Raw genomic sequence first — 22,095 nt, forward strand, 5'->3', positions numbered from 1 at the left:
AGCTGGATTCTATCCAAATATAAGTGAAACCATACTTGACATAAGCCTCAACAAATGGAGGATTTTGCCACCATCTTCAGCTGCCCCTCCTCTTCCCCCTTCCAAAAAAGAGTAAAAGCAAGAAGTAGTACCTACAGTGATAGGTCACACAAGTCAATCTGAAGTTTTCAAAGAGGAAATGGTGAACCAGCCTTTTCCAGTTCCTCAAAAGTTGGCTTTAATGCCACCAGAATGACAGAGATGAAGGTAGAAGGGGGATGCCAGTGAAGTGAGTGAAATGTTAGCACTTAAAAGCCCATTTACCAATAAATGGTAGAAGAATGTAAGAGGTTCAAGAGATAGATGATGAAGAAGTAATGAATGTAGACCATTGCTGGGAATCTGATCACAAACAAACAATAATGAAGATAATCAGTTGTAAAACAAAGGCACTTTTCAAGGTATATTTGCAATATAAGACTATCTGTATGAATGGCAAACAGGAATAGGGACACAGTAAGAATAGAGAAGGCAGAGAATCTAAGATAGAGGGGCTACCTTTAAAAGAAGACATCAAAGTTAAAGGCTGAAAGTGAAGAGAACAGAGAATTAGGAGCTTAAGATTAAAAAAGGGGTCCAACAACTCAACAATCTGATTACAAATGTGATCACACCAGAAATTGGAGCCTCTTAAAAGACCTCCTACTCCTCTGATCAAGAGTCTAGTTAAGTCACTATTGCTAAATTTGCTGTAATTTTTTAAAAACCTTACCTTTACACCTCTTTCCTCCTCCCTTAGCATGTCTTCCAAGTTAGTAGCTTTCTCCTCCACAGACATAGTTTTCTCAGTTATATGCTTTAATTTTTTTCTTACAATCTGATTATGATTTTTAATTTTGTATAACCTATAGAGAATTTATGAGGAAAAATAAATTTATGAGGAAAACATGTCTAAAATATATTTAATGCAAACAAACAAGTAATAGTTTAACCTAAGATTTCTTCATATAACTTATTTTCTTTTGACATAAACCTTTCTATTACCAATATATACTTAATAAGCCATAAAAAATATTTCTCCTAAGGTGGAGAGGGTATAGCTTAAGTGGTAAAGCACATGCTTAGCATACACAAGGTCCTGGGTTCAATCCCCAGTACCTCCTCTAAAAATAAATAAATAAATAAACAAATAAACAAATAAATAAGCAAACCTAATAAACTCCCCCCTAAAAATAAATGAAATTTTAAAATAACAATTAAAAAAATTTTATCCTAAGCCTTTGTATTGAAAAACCCAGGAAAAGTTTTTTAAGTTTAATAATTTAGTAGCTATAATTTTACAGTTATTTAACCAAAAAGTCAAATATTCAATAATTTTTCTAGGGTTAGTCAAAAACCATAAACATATTTAAATATCTTTTTTCTTACCTTGTTGTTTCTTCACTAATGTCCTTTTTTATTTTGGAAATATTTTTCCTCAGAGCTTCTAAATCACTGGAACTTCTATTCACAGTGGCTTTTAAAGAATCCAGCTATTTATTAGTTAATAAACAGAAATTACATATTTACTTTATATCTTATAAATTAATTTCTTTTCTGAGAAGTTCTGTTCTGAACACCTTGATTTCTAGGCTACATCACACCACAAATAAAGTAACCATGTTGCTGCAATACATATTTAACAATTTTTCTTTTTTATCTGATACTAAATTTTAAATGACTTGTATGATACTATAGAAATCTACACATATAAGTTAAAGGTACATACAGCAAAAGCTTCACAACACTGTATTTGGTAATGATTTCTTGGATATGATACCAAAGGCACAGGCAACAAAAGAAAAAACAGGCAAATTGGACTTCATCAAAATTAAAAACTTCTGTGCCTCAAAGACAATAACAACAATGCAAAAAGGCAATGCGTAGAATGGGAAAAAATATTTGCAAATTATATATCTGATAAAGGACTAATATCCAGAATATATACAGAACTAATTAAACTCAACAACAACAACAACAAAAAAAAAGCAGCCTAATTCAAAAATGGACAAAGGACTTGAAGAGATATTTCTCTAGAGAAGGGATACAAAAGGCAAATATGCACATGAAAAGGTGCTCATCAGTAACCACTAGGGAAATGCAACTCAAAACTACAATGAAGTAGTACCTCACACCCATTAGGATAGCTACAATCAAAAAAACCCCAAAATAACGAGTGTTGATGATGATGTGGTGAAACTGGAACCCTTGTGCACTGTTAGTGGGGATGTAAAATGGTATAGCCACTGTGGAAAACAATATGACAGTTCCTCAAAGTCTTAAAAATATGATTACCATACGATCCAACAATTCTGAGACAACTATACAACCATGTTCATAGCAGCATTATTCACAATATCTAAAACATGGAAGCAACCCAAGGTCTCAACAGATGAATGGAAAAGCAAAATGTGGCAGGTACATACAATAGAATAGAATTTATCCTTAAAAAGGAACTGAATTTTGACATATGCTATACCATGGATGACCCTTGAGGACGTTCTACTAAGTAAAATAAGTGAAATAGGCCAGTCACAAAAAGACCAATATTTAATGATTCCATTTATATGAGGTACTTAGAGTAGTCTAAATTATCGAGACAGAAAGTAGAATGGTGGTTTCCAGGGGCTGCAGGGAGGAAAAGATGGGAAGTCATTGTTTAACGGTACAGAGTTTCAGCTTTACAAGAAAAGAGCTATGAGCATGGGTGTTGGTGATAACTGCACAATATTAGGAGTGTATTTAATACCACTGAACTGTACACTTAAAAACAGTTAAGATGGTAATTGTATGCTACATGTATTCACCACAATAAAAAAAAAATTTGAGAAAAAGAAATGAAGTACTGATACATGCTGTAACACAGATGAACCTTGAAAACATTATGAAAGTAACCTGACAAAAAAGGCACCATATTATATGATGTCACTTATATAAAATGTCCAAAATAGGCAAATCCATAGCGACAGAAAGTAGATCAGTAGTTGCCAGGGCCTGGTTAGAGGAGGGAAAGGAAAGTGATTGCTAATGGGGCTTCTTTGTGAAAGACAAAAATATTCTAAAATTAGATGGTGGTGATGGTTTCACAATTCTGTGAAGTACTAAAAACCACTGAATTGTACACTTTAAAAGGGTGTATTATGATATGTGAATTCTATCTCAATAAACAAATTACAAATGAAGGAATTCTTTTCAGCAATTGGTTTAAACTTCAAAATTTTTAAGAATGAGCTATTAGGAGTGACATTGAATTTATGCAAGAAATTCACTTATTTTACTTTTTAGGATCGTACTTATTCTCTTTGGACAGAAAAAAAATCTTTCCTTCTTTATCAGAAATAAAAAGTATAACAACTTATAGAATAGAATGCTCTGCAATATTCCAATTTCCCACCTAATAGCAATAACTTCAGATAACATGGCCTCAAGGCACAAATTTCATAAAGATCCCTTTATTGCTAACTAAGGGACTGCTAACTCTCCCTATGGAATAATCTTTTGGCATGTATGCTCAAAAAAAAAAAAAAAAGAACAAAGCAGGAGAAGTTTCATTCTCTCTTAGCCTGTTTCAAGGTATTTTACCACTATATTGTCCCACTACCACACTAGAATATTTTCCCTTACCAAGATGAGAAACTGAACTTAAGCAGGTAGCTCCACCTAGAATCTGAGAGTTAAAACCACCATACATATGTAGCACTGGAAGGACATTGCTAGTTATCACCAATGTCAATAATTCACCTTCACATTTGCGCGTTTGCCAACTATCTGATAATTACGATTTGCAGTCTAGACCCTTCAGGAGCCTTCTGCCTCAGGTCACTTAGGCAGGCAAGTTGGGCATTGCACAACTCCAGGGGGAGCCCGTCACGCCACCTGTGATGTGAATGACACCCACCTGTTGCCTTCACCAACCAAGGTCTCCTTAGAGTATCCCAAGGAAGTTCCACAAAAAGAACTAGAAGGCAGTTCCTTAATCAAAGGAAAGTCTTTATGGTTATTTGTATAGTAATTTGTCATAAACACACAAATTAGTCTTTTTTGTTGACATACCTCATCTTTCAGCTGAATTCTGTTAGCTTCATGACGCTGATATTCCATTCTACATTTTAAAACTTTACGATCAGCAACAGAAATTTTTTTCTCGTACTCTGCATTATTCCCAATCTCACTTTCCAAAAACTTGATCTTTTCCTTAACCAAATTTTCTTTTTCTCTTATTTCCTGCTTTATCCTTGCTAATGCCTAGGATTTAAAAAATGTGTTAAATATAGTTAATATGATGAACAAAACTAAAACTAAGAAGAATTTAGTTTTTTTAATAGTCAAAATTTATTTTACCAAAACTTCTCAGAAAATTTTTTTACAGGGAGACTATTTTATATTAATAAAGCACAATATTAATATATTAGACAATAATACCTATAAGTTCTTATTTTTAAAGGCCTCTCTATTTTCTTTCATCCATCTGGTACTTTGCTAAAGAATAAGAAAAATATCAACCTTTTATCAGTGGAAGATGACATCTAAAAATATAAAAGTATTGAATAGTTTTCACATAGAAAGCTGGATTTCAATATTTTCCAAATATTTCACAAGACCAGCTTTTTTCATTTTTTGAGAATAGTATTTTTGCTACTAGTTTCAATAGGAATGCCTTCACTCAGGCTTTTTGCTGGTCTTGGGAATACAAAATAACTAGAATATACAAAGTAGTAACTGAGGTGTGGACAAAGCACTATGGGATCAAAGAGGTGATGAAGTCTACACAAGAGAAATCATTAAAAGGCATTACCTAAAAGGCTTTGCTTGAGTCAGGCCTAAAAAGATAAATGGGGCTGCATAAATCCTCTAGTGTGGTTAAAGTGTAGCAGGGGAGGGCAGGGATGGAACAGGGATACATTAAGAAGGGGTGGGTACAGATGAAAGGGTTGGGGCTGGAAAGGTAGAAGTTAGGGCCAAACTGTCAAGAAATTCAATTTTTCAATTACCATGTTAAAGAGGGTCAACTTTTAAGCAATGTGGAACAAAGAAGATTTTAGAGTTGTGGAATTAAAAGACTATATATGGTTTTTACAGGTGATTCTGATGGCAATATGTTAGATGAACTAGATGGAGAAGGAAAATTGACCCTAAAATATATTTCTTTCAAGTTTTCTGAAATAGGGTCCCACCAAACAACTAATCCCAGGAGACTGGTTCAGGGGAGGGGATGTGTTCTGAAATCAGTAAGTTTTAGAAATGCTGCGTGTAGTATTGTACATATTGGCATATTAAGCCAAAATATATCTGAGATGCACTGCATTTTTAGACACATTTTAAATTTGTTTAATCTAGTATTCCCATCTCCATAACAATTAACATTCTATAATTGCAGCATTCTACATATATCTACTGTGTTCATTCAACCAAAGGACAGGTCAAAACTTCCCAAGTTTATATATGTCAAACGATTATTCTAGAATTTCCTGACTTATAATTAACTTTTCTATCACTTAATCACATGCTTTAATATCTACTTCAAGGTTCACGTTTCTTACCGGTGTAATGTATTTACAATTGTTTTCGTATAGGTGATGCTTGTAAGTAGCATCCCAAAATGTCTACACTAGACTAGAACTATAATAGACAAATATTTTTTCCTTTCCTAAATAATGTAGAAGTTTATTCTAAGAGGCCAATTTCAGGATCATATGGTCAGATTCCTGCCAAGAAGGCACTGAGAAGGCAGGAACTATTTTGGAGGACGAAGAACAAAAGGGTCCAGTCTCAGATTAAATCCTCTAGTGGTGTGAAATGGCTCTCACTGGCTCACCAGAACTGACTTACACACCTCTTCTCAACTCTGTGATCAGTGGAATCAAGTTGGTATAGAAGTAGTTTCACCAGACATCAGAAATGCTACAAATCAGGAGCCAGTCCTTAAATACATCCCCCTACCTATGGAGCCTCTTCTTAGCACTCTCTCTAGTCTCCATCAATACACACTGCCAGATGTCACTTCATAAATAAGGAACCACTATGAACATGACCAGGGAGCTATAAGCTGTGGATTCCACCAAATCAGCAGGCTGAGTCAGTTTAGCTGCATGGTTGTATGAGAATTCAATTATGGATCTGCGATCTTGGATCTGACACATCTGATTTACATAAAGGAAGCAATCAGGACTTGATGTTTGAAAGCAATAAAAAGTCAAGAAAAAGAAACTAACATCAGCATTAAGAATTCAAAGGATCTCATAGTTAAGATTGGTTCTTCCATGTCCCTCCTAGGGAGGCACAGGCCATCTTGCTGCTAAAATATTTATTACTTACAGAAATTTATATTAAAAGGGTAACATTTTACATATAAGTTACATATAACAAGTAAACCACATCAAGAAATCAGAATTCCAAACTCCTAGTGCCTGAACTGCTTGCCGAATGCCTTTCCATGGAGTATATTCAGAATGGAAGTCAGCACATTGTCTCACCTGCCTTCTTTCCTCCTCAACTCCTTCTCCTTCCCAACTTTCTCCAATCTTCTCTAATTTTCACTCACCACTATTTTATTCTTTAATGATTCCCCCAAAAGTTCTCCTAAATTATCTCTGGAAGTAGCAAAAAATAACACGAGGTCTGTGTTTAATCAGAGTGGTGTTCTTCCCCTTCAGAGCTTCTAGCCCACGATGGGTGCCTCAGGTTCAGAAGGGGAAGCTGCAGTCTAGGTTTCTTTCCTACTCTCCTTCCTTCTTTATTGGCTATCCATGAGGCTCATTTCCCTACACCTGTCATTAGCACACAAATAGCACACATGTTAAATCCAAGGCACCCTGGACAACCGTGTATAAGTCAGGGCATTGGTTTTACTGCAGTAACACTATCTGTTGATTTTCTCTTGTCCCACATTTCAGAGTCTTCAGCATAATATATATTAAGTAACTAATCTTCATAAAAATCACATTTCTAAATGGATACAAAGTCAACTGTAAAAAAACATTTACCAAAACCACTGAATCATGCTACAAAAGTGACTTTCAAATAGGGTGATTTACATTTGAAATGAATGAGTTAAATACAAAAGAGATAAATATAGCTGAACACTGCAACGACCAATTACTTTACCAAGGCACAGTTATCGATGTCTCGATCTCTCTTCTGCATCTGTTCTATTGTATTCTCCCACTGTTTAATGAGTTCTTGCCTTTCATTATGAATCTTACGAAAATCTTGTGCTGCTTTATCCAATTCTAACTGTCAAATAAGAGCAAATAACATTTCTGTGAATTGAAGTGCTTTTGCAAACATCACCTTGACAACTAAGAAATAAAAATCTTTACTAAACCAACCTGCACACTTAGAGTCTCTGCAAGTTCGTTGTCAAGTACCTTTCTTCTCTGATTACATTCCACAGTCAGTCTTTCTAACTGCAGGGTCAGTGCCTATGATGTAGTTACACACAAAAATATTCATAATTATCATTTCATTAACATAAAAGATGTTAGTATATCTCACATTAAGTGATATTATAAGTCATATTATAGTATATATATTCATTTATTTGATATCTAAAACAACTACAAAATAACATATATATATATATTCATCTTTTAACTGCAAAGTGTTGCAATGAAAACTCAATTGTTTCTAAAAAGACCTTTAGTACTTTTTAAAGTTAGAAAAGGGATTAAACAATAATTTGCCATTTACAATTATTTTAAATAATGCCTGTGGTATTAAATCTATTAGAAAATAGTATGTTTCATGATAACTAAAGTACTACCAGATTTAATTATAAGTAGATATTTAAGTAATGGTCATAATAATATATTACATAATCTATAGCACTATGGTCTCAAATCAGCAAAAACTATCTGTAACATTCAAACTATTACACAAGAGAAGTTAAAATACTTATCCATAGTCCTAGTACAAAACTTTCTTTTCTGAAATGCTTTTGAAAAAACTTCTCAATCAGGATTCTTAACCTGAAGTCCCTAGATCCCTAAATGGTCAAAGAGCTTCAAAGGATTAGTAAAACTTGCAAAATTTTGTGAGTATTTGAGCATATTCATTTTTCTAGAGAGAGGATACCTGACTTTAATAGACCCCCAAAATTTTGAGAACTACTTTAAAATTAAAAGTCCAACTCAGATTTTAAAAATGGTTGATATTATTACAGATTCAGAGAAAATCTAGTATTTTTTAATTTACAATATCTCACCCTAATTTTATTATCATCTTGTTTTGCGTACTTCTGAAGAGTGAGGGCATCACTGTCTTTACGAGCTGATTCTTCCAGCCAGGCCTCCAATGCTTGCTGGTCCCAGTTCATTTGACATTTCAAACCATCCAATTTTTGAGTAGTTTTAAATATATAATTCTAATTTCCAAAGAGAGGGGGCAGGGAAGATTACAAAACCTTACTTACTATACAAACTAAAATTAAACATAAGATTACATATTACAGAACATATTTAAAAGAAGAAAGAAACCCCGTCCCTGTCCCTGATCTCCAGATGTATATAACATACCATATTTAATTGTGTAACTATCATACTTATATTTTAGTTCTTAAGTTGTGAAATAGAGGGGAGATGATTACACAAAGTTGAGAACAGTAGTTGAACCAAAGTTTGCTTAGAAAGGCTTTAGGGTAGCTCCTCTAGAGCAATCTCATAAGTCACTTCACCAAAGCCACGACAAGTAGGTACATAATCTTAGTAAAAATAACGTGCTTGATATGCTAACTCAAACCCAAGACAAGTCCCTTTCAGCCCCATTTCCAACCAGATTGCTGCCTCTAAAAGGCCTCTTATCTAATTGAAATAAATGTAGTAGTTAAAGAGATAAACTATTTCTGTCAATGTATTCATTTAACAAATCTAGATTCATAAAAAAAAATAGGTCAATATGCAAAAATTAATATAATAAGATATTTATGTATGTGTATGTATACATATATATACATTTTGTAAAGAGAAGAAAATCAAATTTGCATATGTAAAGAGAAGAAATCAAATTTGGAAAGACCTCCCAATTAGGTAATTAAAAACTAAGGAAAAGAGAAAAATAGGTTATGGTAGTTTAATATTAGAGTTACAAGCTGGTAATATGAAAGGTAAAAATTTTAACTGAAAAAGAATTCTAAAATAAGTGATTTTTTAATGTAGCTTTAAAAAATGTAGCATTTATAAATAAATTATGCCTAATATGGCATAACAGGCGGCCAGCATGGTACTTTGCACATAATAAGGCTCAATGAGTATTTGGTAAATGAAAATTGTGAAAATAAATGTAATATTCTGTCATTGTTGATTCAAATCACAGCTCCATGTGACTTCCACTGTCCATAAAACAACATAAGTGGATGTCAGGAAACTAATGAATGCCTTTGCCATACAGAAAAAAAAAAAAAAATCGATGTTTATTGGGTGAGAGAAGAAGGAACAATAGCACAAAATTTAAGTAACATTTTGAAACATACTTCCTTATCACTTTTCTTTTCCCGTATTGAAGCCATCTCATTTTCCAGTCGCTGAACTTCACCCTTCACTCGTCCCAGTTCTCTTTCAGCAATAATCTTAAAATGTTCTTCGCTTTCAATCTCATGCTCCCTGGCTTTACAAAGAGACTACAGAATAATATACAGGACAGAAAGACTTTTAAAGTTTTAATATTATAAAATATTTATAATAATCCATTAAACAAAAAGATAATAAAGTTCCTACAAAATGTATAGATTAAGTGCTATTAATTCCACTTCTCTGAAACCCACACCACATCAGACTTCGTGATTCAGTGTGGTCATTGTTGCTTACTAGTTGTAAAAAAGTCAGTTTGTGGAATGTGCTGGGAAAAAAATGTCAGCAATTTTCAGATACTATGTTGGTCTAGGGAAACTGCAGGAAAACAAAGTATATAAAGATGAGACCTGAAAAGATAATTCACTTATCTAAAAATAAAAATGAAATTGATTAAAAAATACTTAGGAAATAAAATGTATGAATTGATCTCACATTCTAATTAGCAAACATAATTTTTAAATAATTTTGTAAACACTTATGGTTGTAAATATTTCCTAGAATATATTAATATACAACAATGCTTTTGTGTTAAGTTTTACTTAAAAAAATTGTATTTGTTGACTACTGATCTTGTAGGGCTTCAAAGTTATTACCATCAGTATTATTTTTACATTATTAAAGCTGTTACTGTTGTAGGAAGTCTATCATCTTTTGTCTCTATAATCCTGTTTAACTGAGGTTTGACTATAATGAAATATACCTAACGAGAATCTCTGTCTCTCAAATCCCCAACTCAGTGGTTTAACAACTTGAGGAAAAGATGTTATTCCAAGCCATTTTTAATTACTAAATCACATCAGGATTAAAAAATCCTGAGATTGTTTTTTTAAAGGTCATTAAATTTATAACTTTAAATAAGACTTTAAAAACCATAAAAGTTATTTATCTATATTAATTATAAATTATTATTAAAAACACAACTTTATTTTCAAGAATTACACAATTCTTCAAAGAAAAGTAGATGTATTTTTTAAAAAATAGTTTGAGATGGAAGTTAGAAAACTCTCCAATGCTTACTTGCAGAGCTGTCTGATTTCCTGGGCAGCAACAAAGAAAGAGCTTCTACACATGAACAGATTATCCATAAAACAGATGCTTACTTAATTAATCACTCTAAGTTTTAATTTATATTATTTGTATTAATATTTCTAAAATGCATTATACTTTCCCCAGTTACCTTAAATAGTTTCCTAAATATAATTTAACCTTTCTGTTATCTCAGGATTGTCATTATAAATTTCAATTCTTAAACCATGTTAAAATACCGTGGTGTCCTAAGAGCTACTCAAGTGTGTGGACTCTGCCTCCACACAAAATGGCCCCAGGGGATTATGCTGAAAAATTTAAATGTAGACAAAAAATGTATTTCGTGTTATATTAGGTCTTTTCCCACTTAAAGCCATCATTGCTCACTACCATCACTGTACCTTTTCATATAATCTGCTGCCTAGTATTATATCAGACTATATGAATGATGATTTCTCATTCAATGAATTAATTATTCCATGAACTTGGTGATATCCTAAAAGTATTTTTTTCTACCTACTTTCAGGTTCAAGGCTATGTTCATAATCATTTAGTTATGCTAAAGTTTTCTTTTATATCTCTAAAACCAAATCATAGATGTAAATGTAATGTGAAATGTTCCATGATTATACATGATATATAATCAATGTGGATTTCAACATTATTATACCTGTGTAAATAAGAACTCTTGTTTGACATTCTTGAAATGAGAAGTCATAGCATTAATTCGATCTTCATAGTCACGTTGCTGATCTTGCAAGCTTGACTTTTCATTCTGCAGCTTTGACAACTGTAAATATTAAGTGCTATGATTAACCAAAGTCCTACTAAGTTTTTACCATATTAAAAGATCTAAAATCAAAAGAAAATTAAATCTTCATTTATTTGCTTGTTTCAATAGCCATTTGAACTTCTAAAATCTACTGATCTTTTAAGTCTTGTAAAATAGTATTGTGATTTAGAGATTACTGTGGGAAAATTAGCACCATATTAAAAGAGAATAGAAATCTCTCAAATTTACAGCTTTAGCAGGGTCATTGCTAAAATGCTTTTTTTCATACAGCAGTAATTAAACGGAGGAAATGAGATTCTATTCCATAATTATATCACAAGATAGCTAAAGCAAACAAAAGCATAGCAACAAGATGAAATACAAACAGAGCATGAACCATAAACTTGAAAAGTAGCTGAACACCAGGCATAATAGCTTCTCCCTAAACTCCTATTCAAAACCAGTAGACTTAGGCTAACCTTAACACAACAGAATAACTCCCATTTGCTTACTACCTATTTTCTACTGTATTTTGTGTCTTTGAATTAGAACCTCGAGTAGAAACAAAACATTGTAAATTCAAAGCAAACAAACAAACTTTAGTAAATTACAACATAAATTCTCAGGACCATTAGAATATGTCATCCCTCAAAGCAATGTAAAAGCTCAACAATACAAAAATATGCTTCCTTAGAGTCTTGAGCTGCGGTTCCCAAAATTGGGGTTACAACTCAGGAGGTGCACAACACCATCCACTGAAGTGCAGAAGAAATATTTGAATATTTAATTTAAAAAGAAATAAATAAATACTAATTTAATCATTTGTTATGTCCTTTATTTTATTAAACTTACTAAATATAGTTGACCCTTGAACAACACGGGTTTGAACTATAGGTCCACTTATTCCTGGATTTTTTTTCAATAAATATAGTACCTATATTTTCATTTTACAGATCTTTAACTAAGTGTGGGGAAAAGTCTATGTTCAACTAAAGATCACAATATGTGGAATCAAAAGAACTAGGGTTTGAGTCCTGATTCTATCCAAACTGTTTCACAGCTTCCTGTCCTTGGGTGAGTCACTTATCAGTTCCTGATTCTTGAGGCAGAGATAGCAGTACTCAAATCTGAGGGGACTAGCGCCCCTAACGCTCGCACTGTTCAAGGTCAACTGTAATAATAAATGTGTATTTTTTGCTTTTTATTTCATTAATTTCAGTTTTTATTTTAACTTTTATTTTTTTTAATTTATTAGAGGAGATCTTCATTTCTTTACTTTTTGTCTTACTGATTTTCATGAACTAAATGTTTATGTCACCCTCAAACTCATATATTGAAGCCCTAACTCCCAATGTGATGTTATCTGGAGGTGGGGCCTTTGGGAGGTAGATAGATTTAAATTAGGACATGAAGATAGGACCCTCATGATGGGATTAGTGTCCTTATAAGAAGAGGAAGAGATACCAGAGCTCACTCTTTCTCTGCCACGTAAGAACACAGCTAGAAGGCAGCCATCTACAAGTCAGGAAGAGGGCTCTCATCAGTATCCAATCATGGTGGCAGCCTGATCTCAACTTCCAGCCTTCAGAATTGTGAGAACTAAATGTTTGTTTTTTTGAAGTCACTCAGTCTATGTTATTCTTATATAGCAATCCAAGCTGACTAAGACACTGATTTAAAAATGAAGGCATTTAAGACAGTAAGTTTTATCTAAGACAGATTTTTTGTTCTTACCCACGGAAGTGGATATGAAGCAGTCTTCTTTTATTGTTTTCTAAAAGATGACCTTTTCCTTTCAATTTCTTTCTGCTATCCAGGAATATATTCCTGAGAAACTTACCTAAGAATTTAAGATTGATGTCTTAGTCAACTTTCATAACAAAATACCATAGACTGGGTGGCAGAAACAACAGAAATTTATTTCTCACAGTTCTGGAGGATGGGAGGGCCAAGATCCAGGTGCCAGCGAATTCAATTCCGGAGAAATGTCTCTTCCTGACTTGCAGATGACTGCCTTCTCACTGTGTCCTCACATGGCAGAGAGAAAGAGCCCTGGTCTCTCTTCCTCTCCTTATAAGGACACTATTCCCATCATGGGGGCCCCACCATCAAGACCTCATCTAAACCTAATTACCTCCCAAAGGCCCCACCTCTAAATACCATCACATTGGGGATTAGGGCTTCAACATGAATTTGGTGGCTGGGAAAGGGCTAAGTGGATGGGAACACACAAACATTCAGTCCATAATAATGGAGGATAATTTTTTAAATGGTTTATTATAAATTCTATTGGTTTATGATCAGGGAATCAACCTATAAAATTTCTATCACTCATTTTTTAATTGTGGTAAAATATATATATATATATAACATAAAATTTACCATTTTAACCATTTTTCAGCATATATTAAATACAGTGTCATTAAACATATGCACATGTTATGCAACCATCAGCACCATCCATTTCCAGAAATTTTTCATCTTCCCAAACTGAAACTCTGTACTTATTAAACACTAATTCACCATTTCCCTTCTCCTCAGCCCCGGGAAATCACCATTCTACTTTGTGTCTCTATGAATTTGACTCTTCTAGGTTATCTCATACAAGTGGAACCATACAATATTTGTCCTTCTGTGTCCAGCTTATTTCACTTAGCATGATGTTTTTAAAGTTTATTACTCCCTTTTAATGTTTTAAGGTTTTTATTCTGTTATAGTAAATGATCTACTTTTGTAAATGTTTTATGAACATATTCTATGTAAGGGATATATGCTCTCTATGCTTTTATTTTTACTGTATTATTTATATCCTTCATATCTTTATTTTTGTCTATTAGAGCTGTCTAATTCTGAGGAAGTCAATATTGAAGTATCCCAGTATATCAAGGTCAAGATCTACTTGCATTTTTAATAGTTTGCACTTTTATATACTTAGCTGTTGTGTTGTTTGGTACTTTAACTTTTATTTTCTTTATCGATTATGACTTTTATCATTGCATAATAAACCCAGAGCAAAAGCATCTGCTTTTTAATGAAAGTATAATGATTAACTCTCCACAAGTTGATAATTCTTCTCTCATAGTTTCCAAACAATATTTTATTGCCTCTTTCTTAAATATAAAGAACATGCAAGGACCACCAGATATTTACTGAAAACTTACATAATATAAGGGATATCAAGATAAACAAACAAAAAGATCCCAAAGGAAACAGATAATTCAGGACAAAAAAGAAAAGTACTAAATACACACACACACACACACACACACACACGGATACAGACACGGACACACATACATAGATGATAAATGATAAATGATATTGTATTCCTAAAACAAGGCCATGTACTACAAAAAAGCAACAAGCAAATAACCTGAAAATTCAAAATATGATTAATATAGTTGCCAAACTAAAAACTGCTACATAAAGATGAAACAAAACCCTAAAAGCTTACAGAGATTAAAAAAGTAACCTACAAAAAATGGAAATCATTTTAATATCAGATTACTCACCAACAACACTGCTGGAAAATAAAAGGACAATACTTTCCAAATTCTGTGGAGAATTTATTTTTAACCCATAATCTTCTACCCAGCCAAAGTACCATCAAACATGAGAATAAATAAAAACATTTTCAGATTCAGAGTGTTCACTTCCCATAGACTCTTCTTTAAAGAGACACAAAGTATTTCATCAAAATAAGGGAATAATCCAAGCTAAAAAGAAGATAATGTGATGTAGGAAATAGAGCATCGACCCAGTAAAGGAATAAAGTGAATTCTTAAGTTAACAGTTGGAGGTATGCCTGTGGAAAAACAGTCCATACTGGAAAACACAAGACTCCAGAAGGAAGGAGTTGGGGTTGGAGGGGTGAGAGAAAGTATTTGATACTATGATTTAAGGAACAGAAACTCAAAGCGGGCAATGCAAGGAACCAGACTGGCAAGCAAGGATATGAGAAATTAAAAACACAGTAATTATGGGCCCTTCTTGAAACAGCAATTTGTGGATAGTACCCAACTAATCAAAAGATGAATCGAAGTGAAAAATTTAAAAAAAAGATAAACTGAGCAAAAGTGGCTGCATTAAGGACCATTAAATCATCTTAAATACACAACTAAGACAAAACACTTGTAATAAATTAAGAACATTGAATAGACTGAAAATCAAATAATGTAATATAAACATAATAAAACCACCAGTTTTTAATGGGGAAAAGAAGGTGGCAGAAAGTGTTAAGAGAGTTAATTTCCTCATTTTGAAGACAAAAGGTGAAAGAGCAGGGAGTCAACCCATACTGTCTACAATTGAAGCAAATAATTTTTAATAAACAATTAATTTAACCATTTCATTTTTTCTTACTTAGTTTTTCTTAGTATTAAAGAAGCTTTTTAGCAACCACTCTCTCTTGTAATTAAGTAACACTCACTGAATTTCTTCTCTTAAATACAAGTAAAATATACAGTAGGATCCCATATTTATAATACTCCTGTCTTTTCTAACTATATACCTGTAGACCATGATGTCTTGGATATTTGTTTAAGGCCACAATAGCCACTTTTATGAGCAACAGTGGGTTTTGGGGGGAGGGAATATCATGTATTTTTATATTTTATATCCTTCTGTTCTGCTTGAATATATTAAACTTTCAAGAGTTGCTTTTTTTAAATATCAGAGTTTATTCAGCTGAAGTGATTATGGTCCTCATTATTCTTTTTATTGCTCTTTAATATTTTTCAAAATAGCTAATATAAGTCATATGTATATAAAATCCTGAGACAAACAGTATGACAATAATACCAAAAACTAACATTTAAATGGAACTTTAACCTATATTAATGTCCTTAGAGCTGTATAACAACACTGTGAGATAATTATTTTACTTATTACAGTTTAAGTAGAAGAAATAGACAAAGTGCTAAGTGGTATCTGAACAGCACTTCTTGATATTCCTCAGTACTCAGTGATATATTTATTTCCTAATGTTGCTCTTCACTGAAAAATACAAAAATCAAAAACTGAAGCCATCTAAATTAGACGGAAGTAAGTAAGTCAGAATATTTTGAAAAAAGTTTTCCAAAACACAGAGTGGGGGATTTTCATTTTCATTTCTCAGAGGAGAGAAGACCTTCTTTTCCATTCTCTAAAGTAGTGTAAACATCATCTGTTCTCCGACCCTCTTCCATACAACACATTGCCATGTGGTGGAACTTTAGACTGGCTGCTAAAGGTTTTTAAAAGTTTCCTGAGCTGGCTGCAAGTTTATTTTTATAACTACCATGCTTTGTTTGCAAGCTGCTGTAAAATATTCCTTACAACGTAAAATATTTTATATTGTTCTGTGACAACTTAATCCTCACTTTGAAAAGCTGTAAACTGCACATTTTACGTTCTTACTAGAACATCCCTCTTGAAAACATTTCTTCAAGTCACCTTAACTTTAAACATCATACGCCGAAACTCAAAAAGAAATGTCAACCACAACGTATTTTGTTTACAAGCATCCCCAAATAGCTGATGCCACGCAAATCTCAGAAGTCCCTTTGCAAACCGCGCTTAATTCTGAGGAAGAAAAAAGAGGGCGCGGGAACAGTCTTTACTGCTCAGGAGGCTGGAAATGAGTACATGGAGTGGAAGAGGAGGAAAGAATACAGATTCAGGCTTTATAGTCGTGAATATCAATTACCGTTTCTGTTGTTTGCTTGTTTTTATGCTTAGCAAGTACCGAAAAGGGCGAGCAGGTGTGGAAGGAGATGGTGCCGAGAAGAGGTAGACAGAAAAGATGAGATTAAGGAAGGAACAGAGAGAAATAAAAGGGTTGTATTTCTACAAACCAGAAAACGTCCCTCCAAAACCCCCCATCCCCCGCCTTCTTCACCTGATCCTCACCTGGTCTTCCAGTATCTTGTTCTCCTCATTCGCCACCGGGATGGCGAACCCATCCTCCCAATGCAGCTCCGCCAGAAATTCACTACTCATGATGACAAATGGAGAGGGGACTCCAGAAAACGTCCGGAGGAGGAAAGAGTCACCTTCTCGTATCGCCCGTGAACAGCACCTGAGGTAATCCCAGGCACTCGCGAAGCTCGGGAGTAATTGCTACCTGTGCTCAAGCAACCGTTTCGCGCCCTTAGTTACCAAACAGGAAGCGCTCAAGTCCGGGGGCAGGACTTCCGGTTGAGAACTCCTTCCCTGGACCCAGAGAAACGTTTTTTTCTTCGGGAGAACCCAGAGAAGCGAATAAACTTACTCCTCCAGAGGTTCACTGGGTTGCCAGGCGCCAGCACAACAATCCTTGAAAGCGCGGCCCCGTCCGTCCTCCCGGCGCTCCCGAGGGGTGTAAAATCGGTGGCGCCCGCAGTCTCCGTGGGACCACAGGGCACGGGAATGGCTTAGCGCTACGCAGCTGCGATCGCGGGCGGAAGATGAGAGCGAAGGACAACAATCAAGTGGCGTTTACCGAGTTCCATTAGTAGATGAAATCTCGCAGGCTGAAGTAGACTGGTATTTTGAAGCAGAATTCACACCCTCGAATCGTTACTGGATGTTTTGATCTTCGTCTGTTTTAACTTCTGGTCTTCCTCACAGTGCTCTGCTGCCTGGCTGTGGAGTCCTAGCTGACCGCAGACGTGAACTGCGCAAAGAAGGCAAACTTGCAGCGCAGACTCCCCACTCCTTTATTTTCTTTACATTTTTCACTTGTTAACATTTACAGTTCACATAAAAACCTGTGTTTCTTCCTAATCTGAAAAAAGGGTAGGTAACATCTGTGCCTACATTATCGGAAGACTTTACTCGGCTGAAGAGGCGCCCCCTTTAGACTGGCAAGCATTCCATCAATTCACTAACTTGAATCACCTGCTAGGCACAGGTAGGAGTTTGAATTTAGGGCTGATTTTAGGGCCTCTGTGGTACGGCTTCTCAGAACTAGAAAGGACAAAACAATTAATTTAATCCTTTAATTTTCTAGATGAATAAACTGAGTCTCCCTGGGTGAAGCGATTAAACTAGGCAGGACCTAAACTAGGACACAGGTCTGCTAATCCAAACTATGCTCTCTGCTATGAGGGGTGTTCTTGGCTGGAATACTCTCTACCAGTGCATCATAAGGATCAATTAATTTTGCTTATCCAATAATCAACTATCTAGATTTTTTTGCCCTTTGGAATTTTATTTTACCTGTTCATTGTTAATTTTTTTTACTATAAAAAGTTTAAATATATGTAAGAATAATGAGTGGGGTATATATACCCCACATACTCATCACCTTGATTTAACATTTTTTTTCATGTTAGCTTCATCTATATCTTCTGCTGAAGCACTTTAAAGTAAATCACAAACAGCATAACATTTCACCACTAACTACTTGAACATGCATCACTAATGTTTAACGTTTATTTTTTAACTTTAAAACAATGTTATTATCACATCTAACAAAGTTAACAATATCAAACTATCTCTTCATTATCAATATCTTTTCATATTCGTATTTCCTCAAATGTCTTGAAAATGTCTTTTTTATCCTTGGTTTGTCACTATACTTTTGAAATCCTCTTTTGTAGCTTTGTCTTTGTGTTTACATGACTTTCCATATATTTAATCTTATGGACTTAGAAATAGTGTCTTCAAAGACTAGAGTTAACAAGGCATTTTATTCCCCACTTCTTGAATTTCCAAGCTGGTGGGGGAGAAAGACTCAGATGTAGAGGGAATTTTGACCTATATGGAATAATGGACTTTTAGAGCTTAAATAACATTATAGAAGATCATCTTTTATTTTATAATAGTTCAGTCATCCCTACTAATAAAAATGTTAGTATCCAACATATATTAAGATGACATATAGTTATTTCTACTTGAAATTTGTTCTGGCAATGTCCCTTTTAAAAATTATTATTTAAAAATGTAAATACTGAGGCAGCTGCCTTGGCCTGTGCCAATCTGTTGATCCACCCCTCTCAGTGTCAGCTGTAGCTGCCAAATACATGACTGCAGCTGTCTTTGCTGGGTACTCCCCTAGGCCCCAAGGACATAAGAACTTTGGCAGCCAAATCCCTGCAAGGAATCCTGTTTCCTATACCTCAAGGCTTCTATTTCCTGAATATACAATGTTGACTTTTGGACAAAATGTGCATGCAGTCTCCAAATTCTACATTTCTGCCTTTGAACAATATCCCTGCTTCTCCCCCTCATCAGCACAGCATTCCATCTCATCCAATTCCCACTTTTATAATTCTACAACTTCCAGATCATAACTCTATTTGTATTCATTCAGATCTAGATTTGAAAACAAAACCCATAGATTTACAAGCCTTGTCATTGACCATGAAATAATCTATTTAATCCCAAAATGATAAGGTAGATGTTACTCTTTTACATCTCATTCCCAAATAGATAATTTCATCCAAATCAGGTTGATTAGGCTAAAATATGAAGAGATTTTTGGTTTGCAAAAATGTGATCTTTGTAAAAAAAAAAAAAAAGGAAAATACAATTATGTGTGAAGTAACGAAAAAGATATTCTCACCTCCATACCAGTTCATTCCCAAAATGTTGCCACTGTTTAGTGTTTATCTTAGTGGCATTTTTTAAAAGGAAGCTATAAATATATACATATATTAATTTTTCCTATAGAAATAGAATCATACTATAAATGTTCTTTTGCAAATTCATTTTTTCATTTAGCAGTAATGGCCGTGTTTCCGTGTCAGTGTATTAGATCTATGGTCTTTTAATGGAGATTAAAATTCAGTATTATCAATCAATATTAACTTTTTAAACAATGCTATAGTGAACATCTTTACAATACTGAATTTCATCAATTCTAGAGTATACTTATTTTCATATTTTAATATCTCTGAAATTGGAATACATCTTTCAGTTAGAGGCATCTTAAGATTTGGTGAATAAGATATAATCTTGCACACCTGTGTGTTTCTTCATGACATTCTTAGGAGTAAAATTAATGGAAACAAGAGTAAGCCATTTTATTTTGATAGCTACCACTAAATTATCTTTCAAAACGTCTATACATACCGAAAGAGAAAGACTATCCTTGCATACTCTGAATGTTCTGAAGTATTAAATATTTTACAACCTAAGGAGAACAATATAGTATCTCGTTCTTAAATGACAGTTCTATAATAACAAGTGAGACTGGACAACACAGTTCTGCTAAGAATTTCTTTATCATATCCTTTGCCCATTTTTTCCCATTAGATTGTCTCTTCTTATTCAATTACTGCAGTGCTTTATATGTTATAGATAGTATTTTCATGCATATTTATGTGTCTATGAATAATATTTTTCTTCCATTTTTTTTTTTGCTTTTTTTTAAACTTTGTTTTTAGTGTATTTTGCCATACATACCTCAGAAACTGCTCTTGTTCCATCAGTATGCTTCACATTCCAGTGGTTCTGTTCATCATCAGTTCACCTGATCTATGGACTACATTCAGCTCAGCTGTTCCTTCCCTATTAAAACATTTTCTTCTCTTGGTTTTTATGACTTCTCTCCATCTCCACGGTCACCATGTCAGTTCGGACTACACAGAAAAGTTGAAACAGTTTTACAGTGAGCACCAGTACCCCCTTGATCAAGATATTTCCTGGGTTCTACCATCAATGTGACTATTCTCGTTACCGCATATCTATCTATTCATTCATCAATCTATCTTATTTATTGGTGCATTTCAAAGTAAATTGCAGTAATCAGTACACTTCCCCCGTAAGTACTTCACTATGCATATGTTTACTTTTGTTTACATTCTTTCCTCAATAGGTAAAATTTATATACAAAGAAATATACAAATCTTTACAAATGCATACACCTGGTTAACTTAAACTACTCTCAAGTTACTGAACATTAACACTACCCCAAAGAGTTTCCACTTGCCTCTTTACAGTCAGTGCCTGCTCTCACTTCCCCTAATCCCCAGAGGCAACTTACTGTTCTGATATTTTCTCTAAGTTAGTTTCTCTCTTTTAAAACTTCAAATAAATGGAAAGGCACTATATTGTGTTACATTTACAATTTATTTCCTCTCAGCTCCAAATTCACCCATTTTGCCTGCCCTGTGAAAACAGATATGGGCCCTTTATTTCTCTTTCAACGGGTGGCACGCTATCAAGATTTATCAATAAAGAGCACAGGAGACACTGCAGGAAGAAAAAAGCTCTTTTTCTCCCTGGTTCCAGTGTGCTCACCTGACAGGCTCCTGCAGCATGCATAGCTTCTCCAGCATCCAGGTCCTGCATCACAGGCAGTTTCTCCAGCATCAGGCTCCTGCAGCACTTGACTTGCAGCTTCTCCATTTCCCAGCTCCTGCTGTGCACAGCAGCTCTCCTTAGCACCCACTCCCACCCCAATTTGGGCAATTTGGCAACAGAGTGCCCCCAGTGAAACATCTCCCCATTAATAGATTCCCCTGGCACCACAGAGAAAAGATTTCCAGCAAGTTCAACCAGCACAGTGACTTCTCTGCCATTCATCAAGTCCTGGAAGACCACTTCCCTGGGCACACTCTCTTAGCTTTAAGGATAGTAACTGCTCCTTGCATCTGATATTTCTACATTCTTTAGAGTTTTGTTTACTTCTTACCAGCCAGCCCCTTGTTACTCCAATCCTCTGTTACAGTTAACAATTCTTTATATTAAACTTTCTCTATTAAATTACTGTGTGGTTTCTCTCTTCTGATGGCACCCAGATTGATG

The 22,095-nt window shown here is 34.3% G+C and overlaps 1 protein-coding gene across 1 annotated transcript in view; it reads right to left on the reverse strand.

The window, feature by feature from the left end:
* The window catches only part of CCDC39 (coiled-coil domain 39 molecular ruler complex subunit), a 48,545-nt gene extending 30,912 nt beyond the window's left edge, over positions 1 to 17,633 (reverse strand). The window contains exons 1-9 of the mRNA XM_010976234.3: positions 17,272 to 17,633; positions 11,281 to 11,400; positions 9,485 to 9,631; positions 8,222 to 8,380; positions 7,347 to 7,439; positions 7,123 to 7,251; positions 4,072 to 4,263; positions 1,408 to 1,511; positions 752 to 884 (exon numbers count right to left, since the gene is read on the reverse strand). Of these exons, the coding sequence (XP_010974536.1) occupies positions 752 to 884; positions 1,408 to 1,511; positions 4,072 to 4,263; positions 7,123 to 7,251; positions 7,347 to 7,439; positions 8,222 to 8,380; positions 9,485 to 9,631; positions 11,281 to 11,400; positions 17,272 to 17,361 (1,167 nt within the window). The 5' untranslated portion in view covers positions 17,362 to 17,633. The remainder of the gene's footprint in view (positions 1 to 751; positions 885 to 1,407; positions 1,512 to 4,071; positions 4,264 to 7,122; positions 7,252 to 7,346; positions 7,440 to 8,221; positions 8,381 to 9,484; positions 9,632 to 11,280; positions 11,401 to 17,271) is intronic.
* Between the last annotated feature and the right edge of the window lie 4,462 nt (positions 17,634 to 22,095).

The sequence above is a fragment of the Camelus dromedarius genome, chromosome 2, assembly GCF_036321535.1.
Source record: "Camelus dromedarius isolate mCamDro1 chromosome 2, mCamDro1.pat, whole genome shotgun sequence".
Taxonomy (NCBI): domain Eukaryota; kingdom Metazoa; phylum Chordata; class Mammalia; order Artiodactyla; family Camelidae; genus Camelus; species Camelus dromedarius.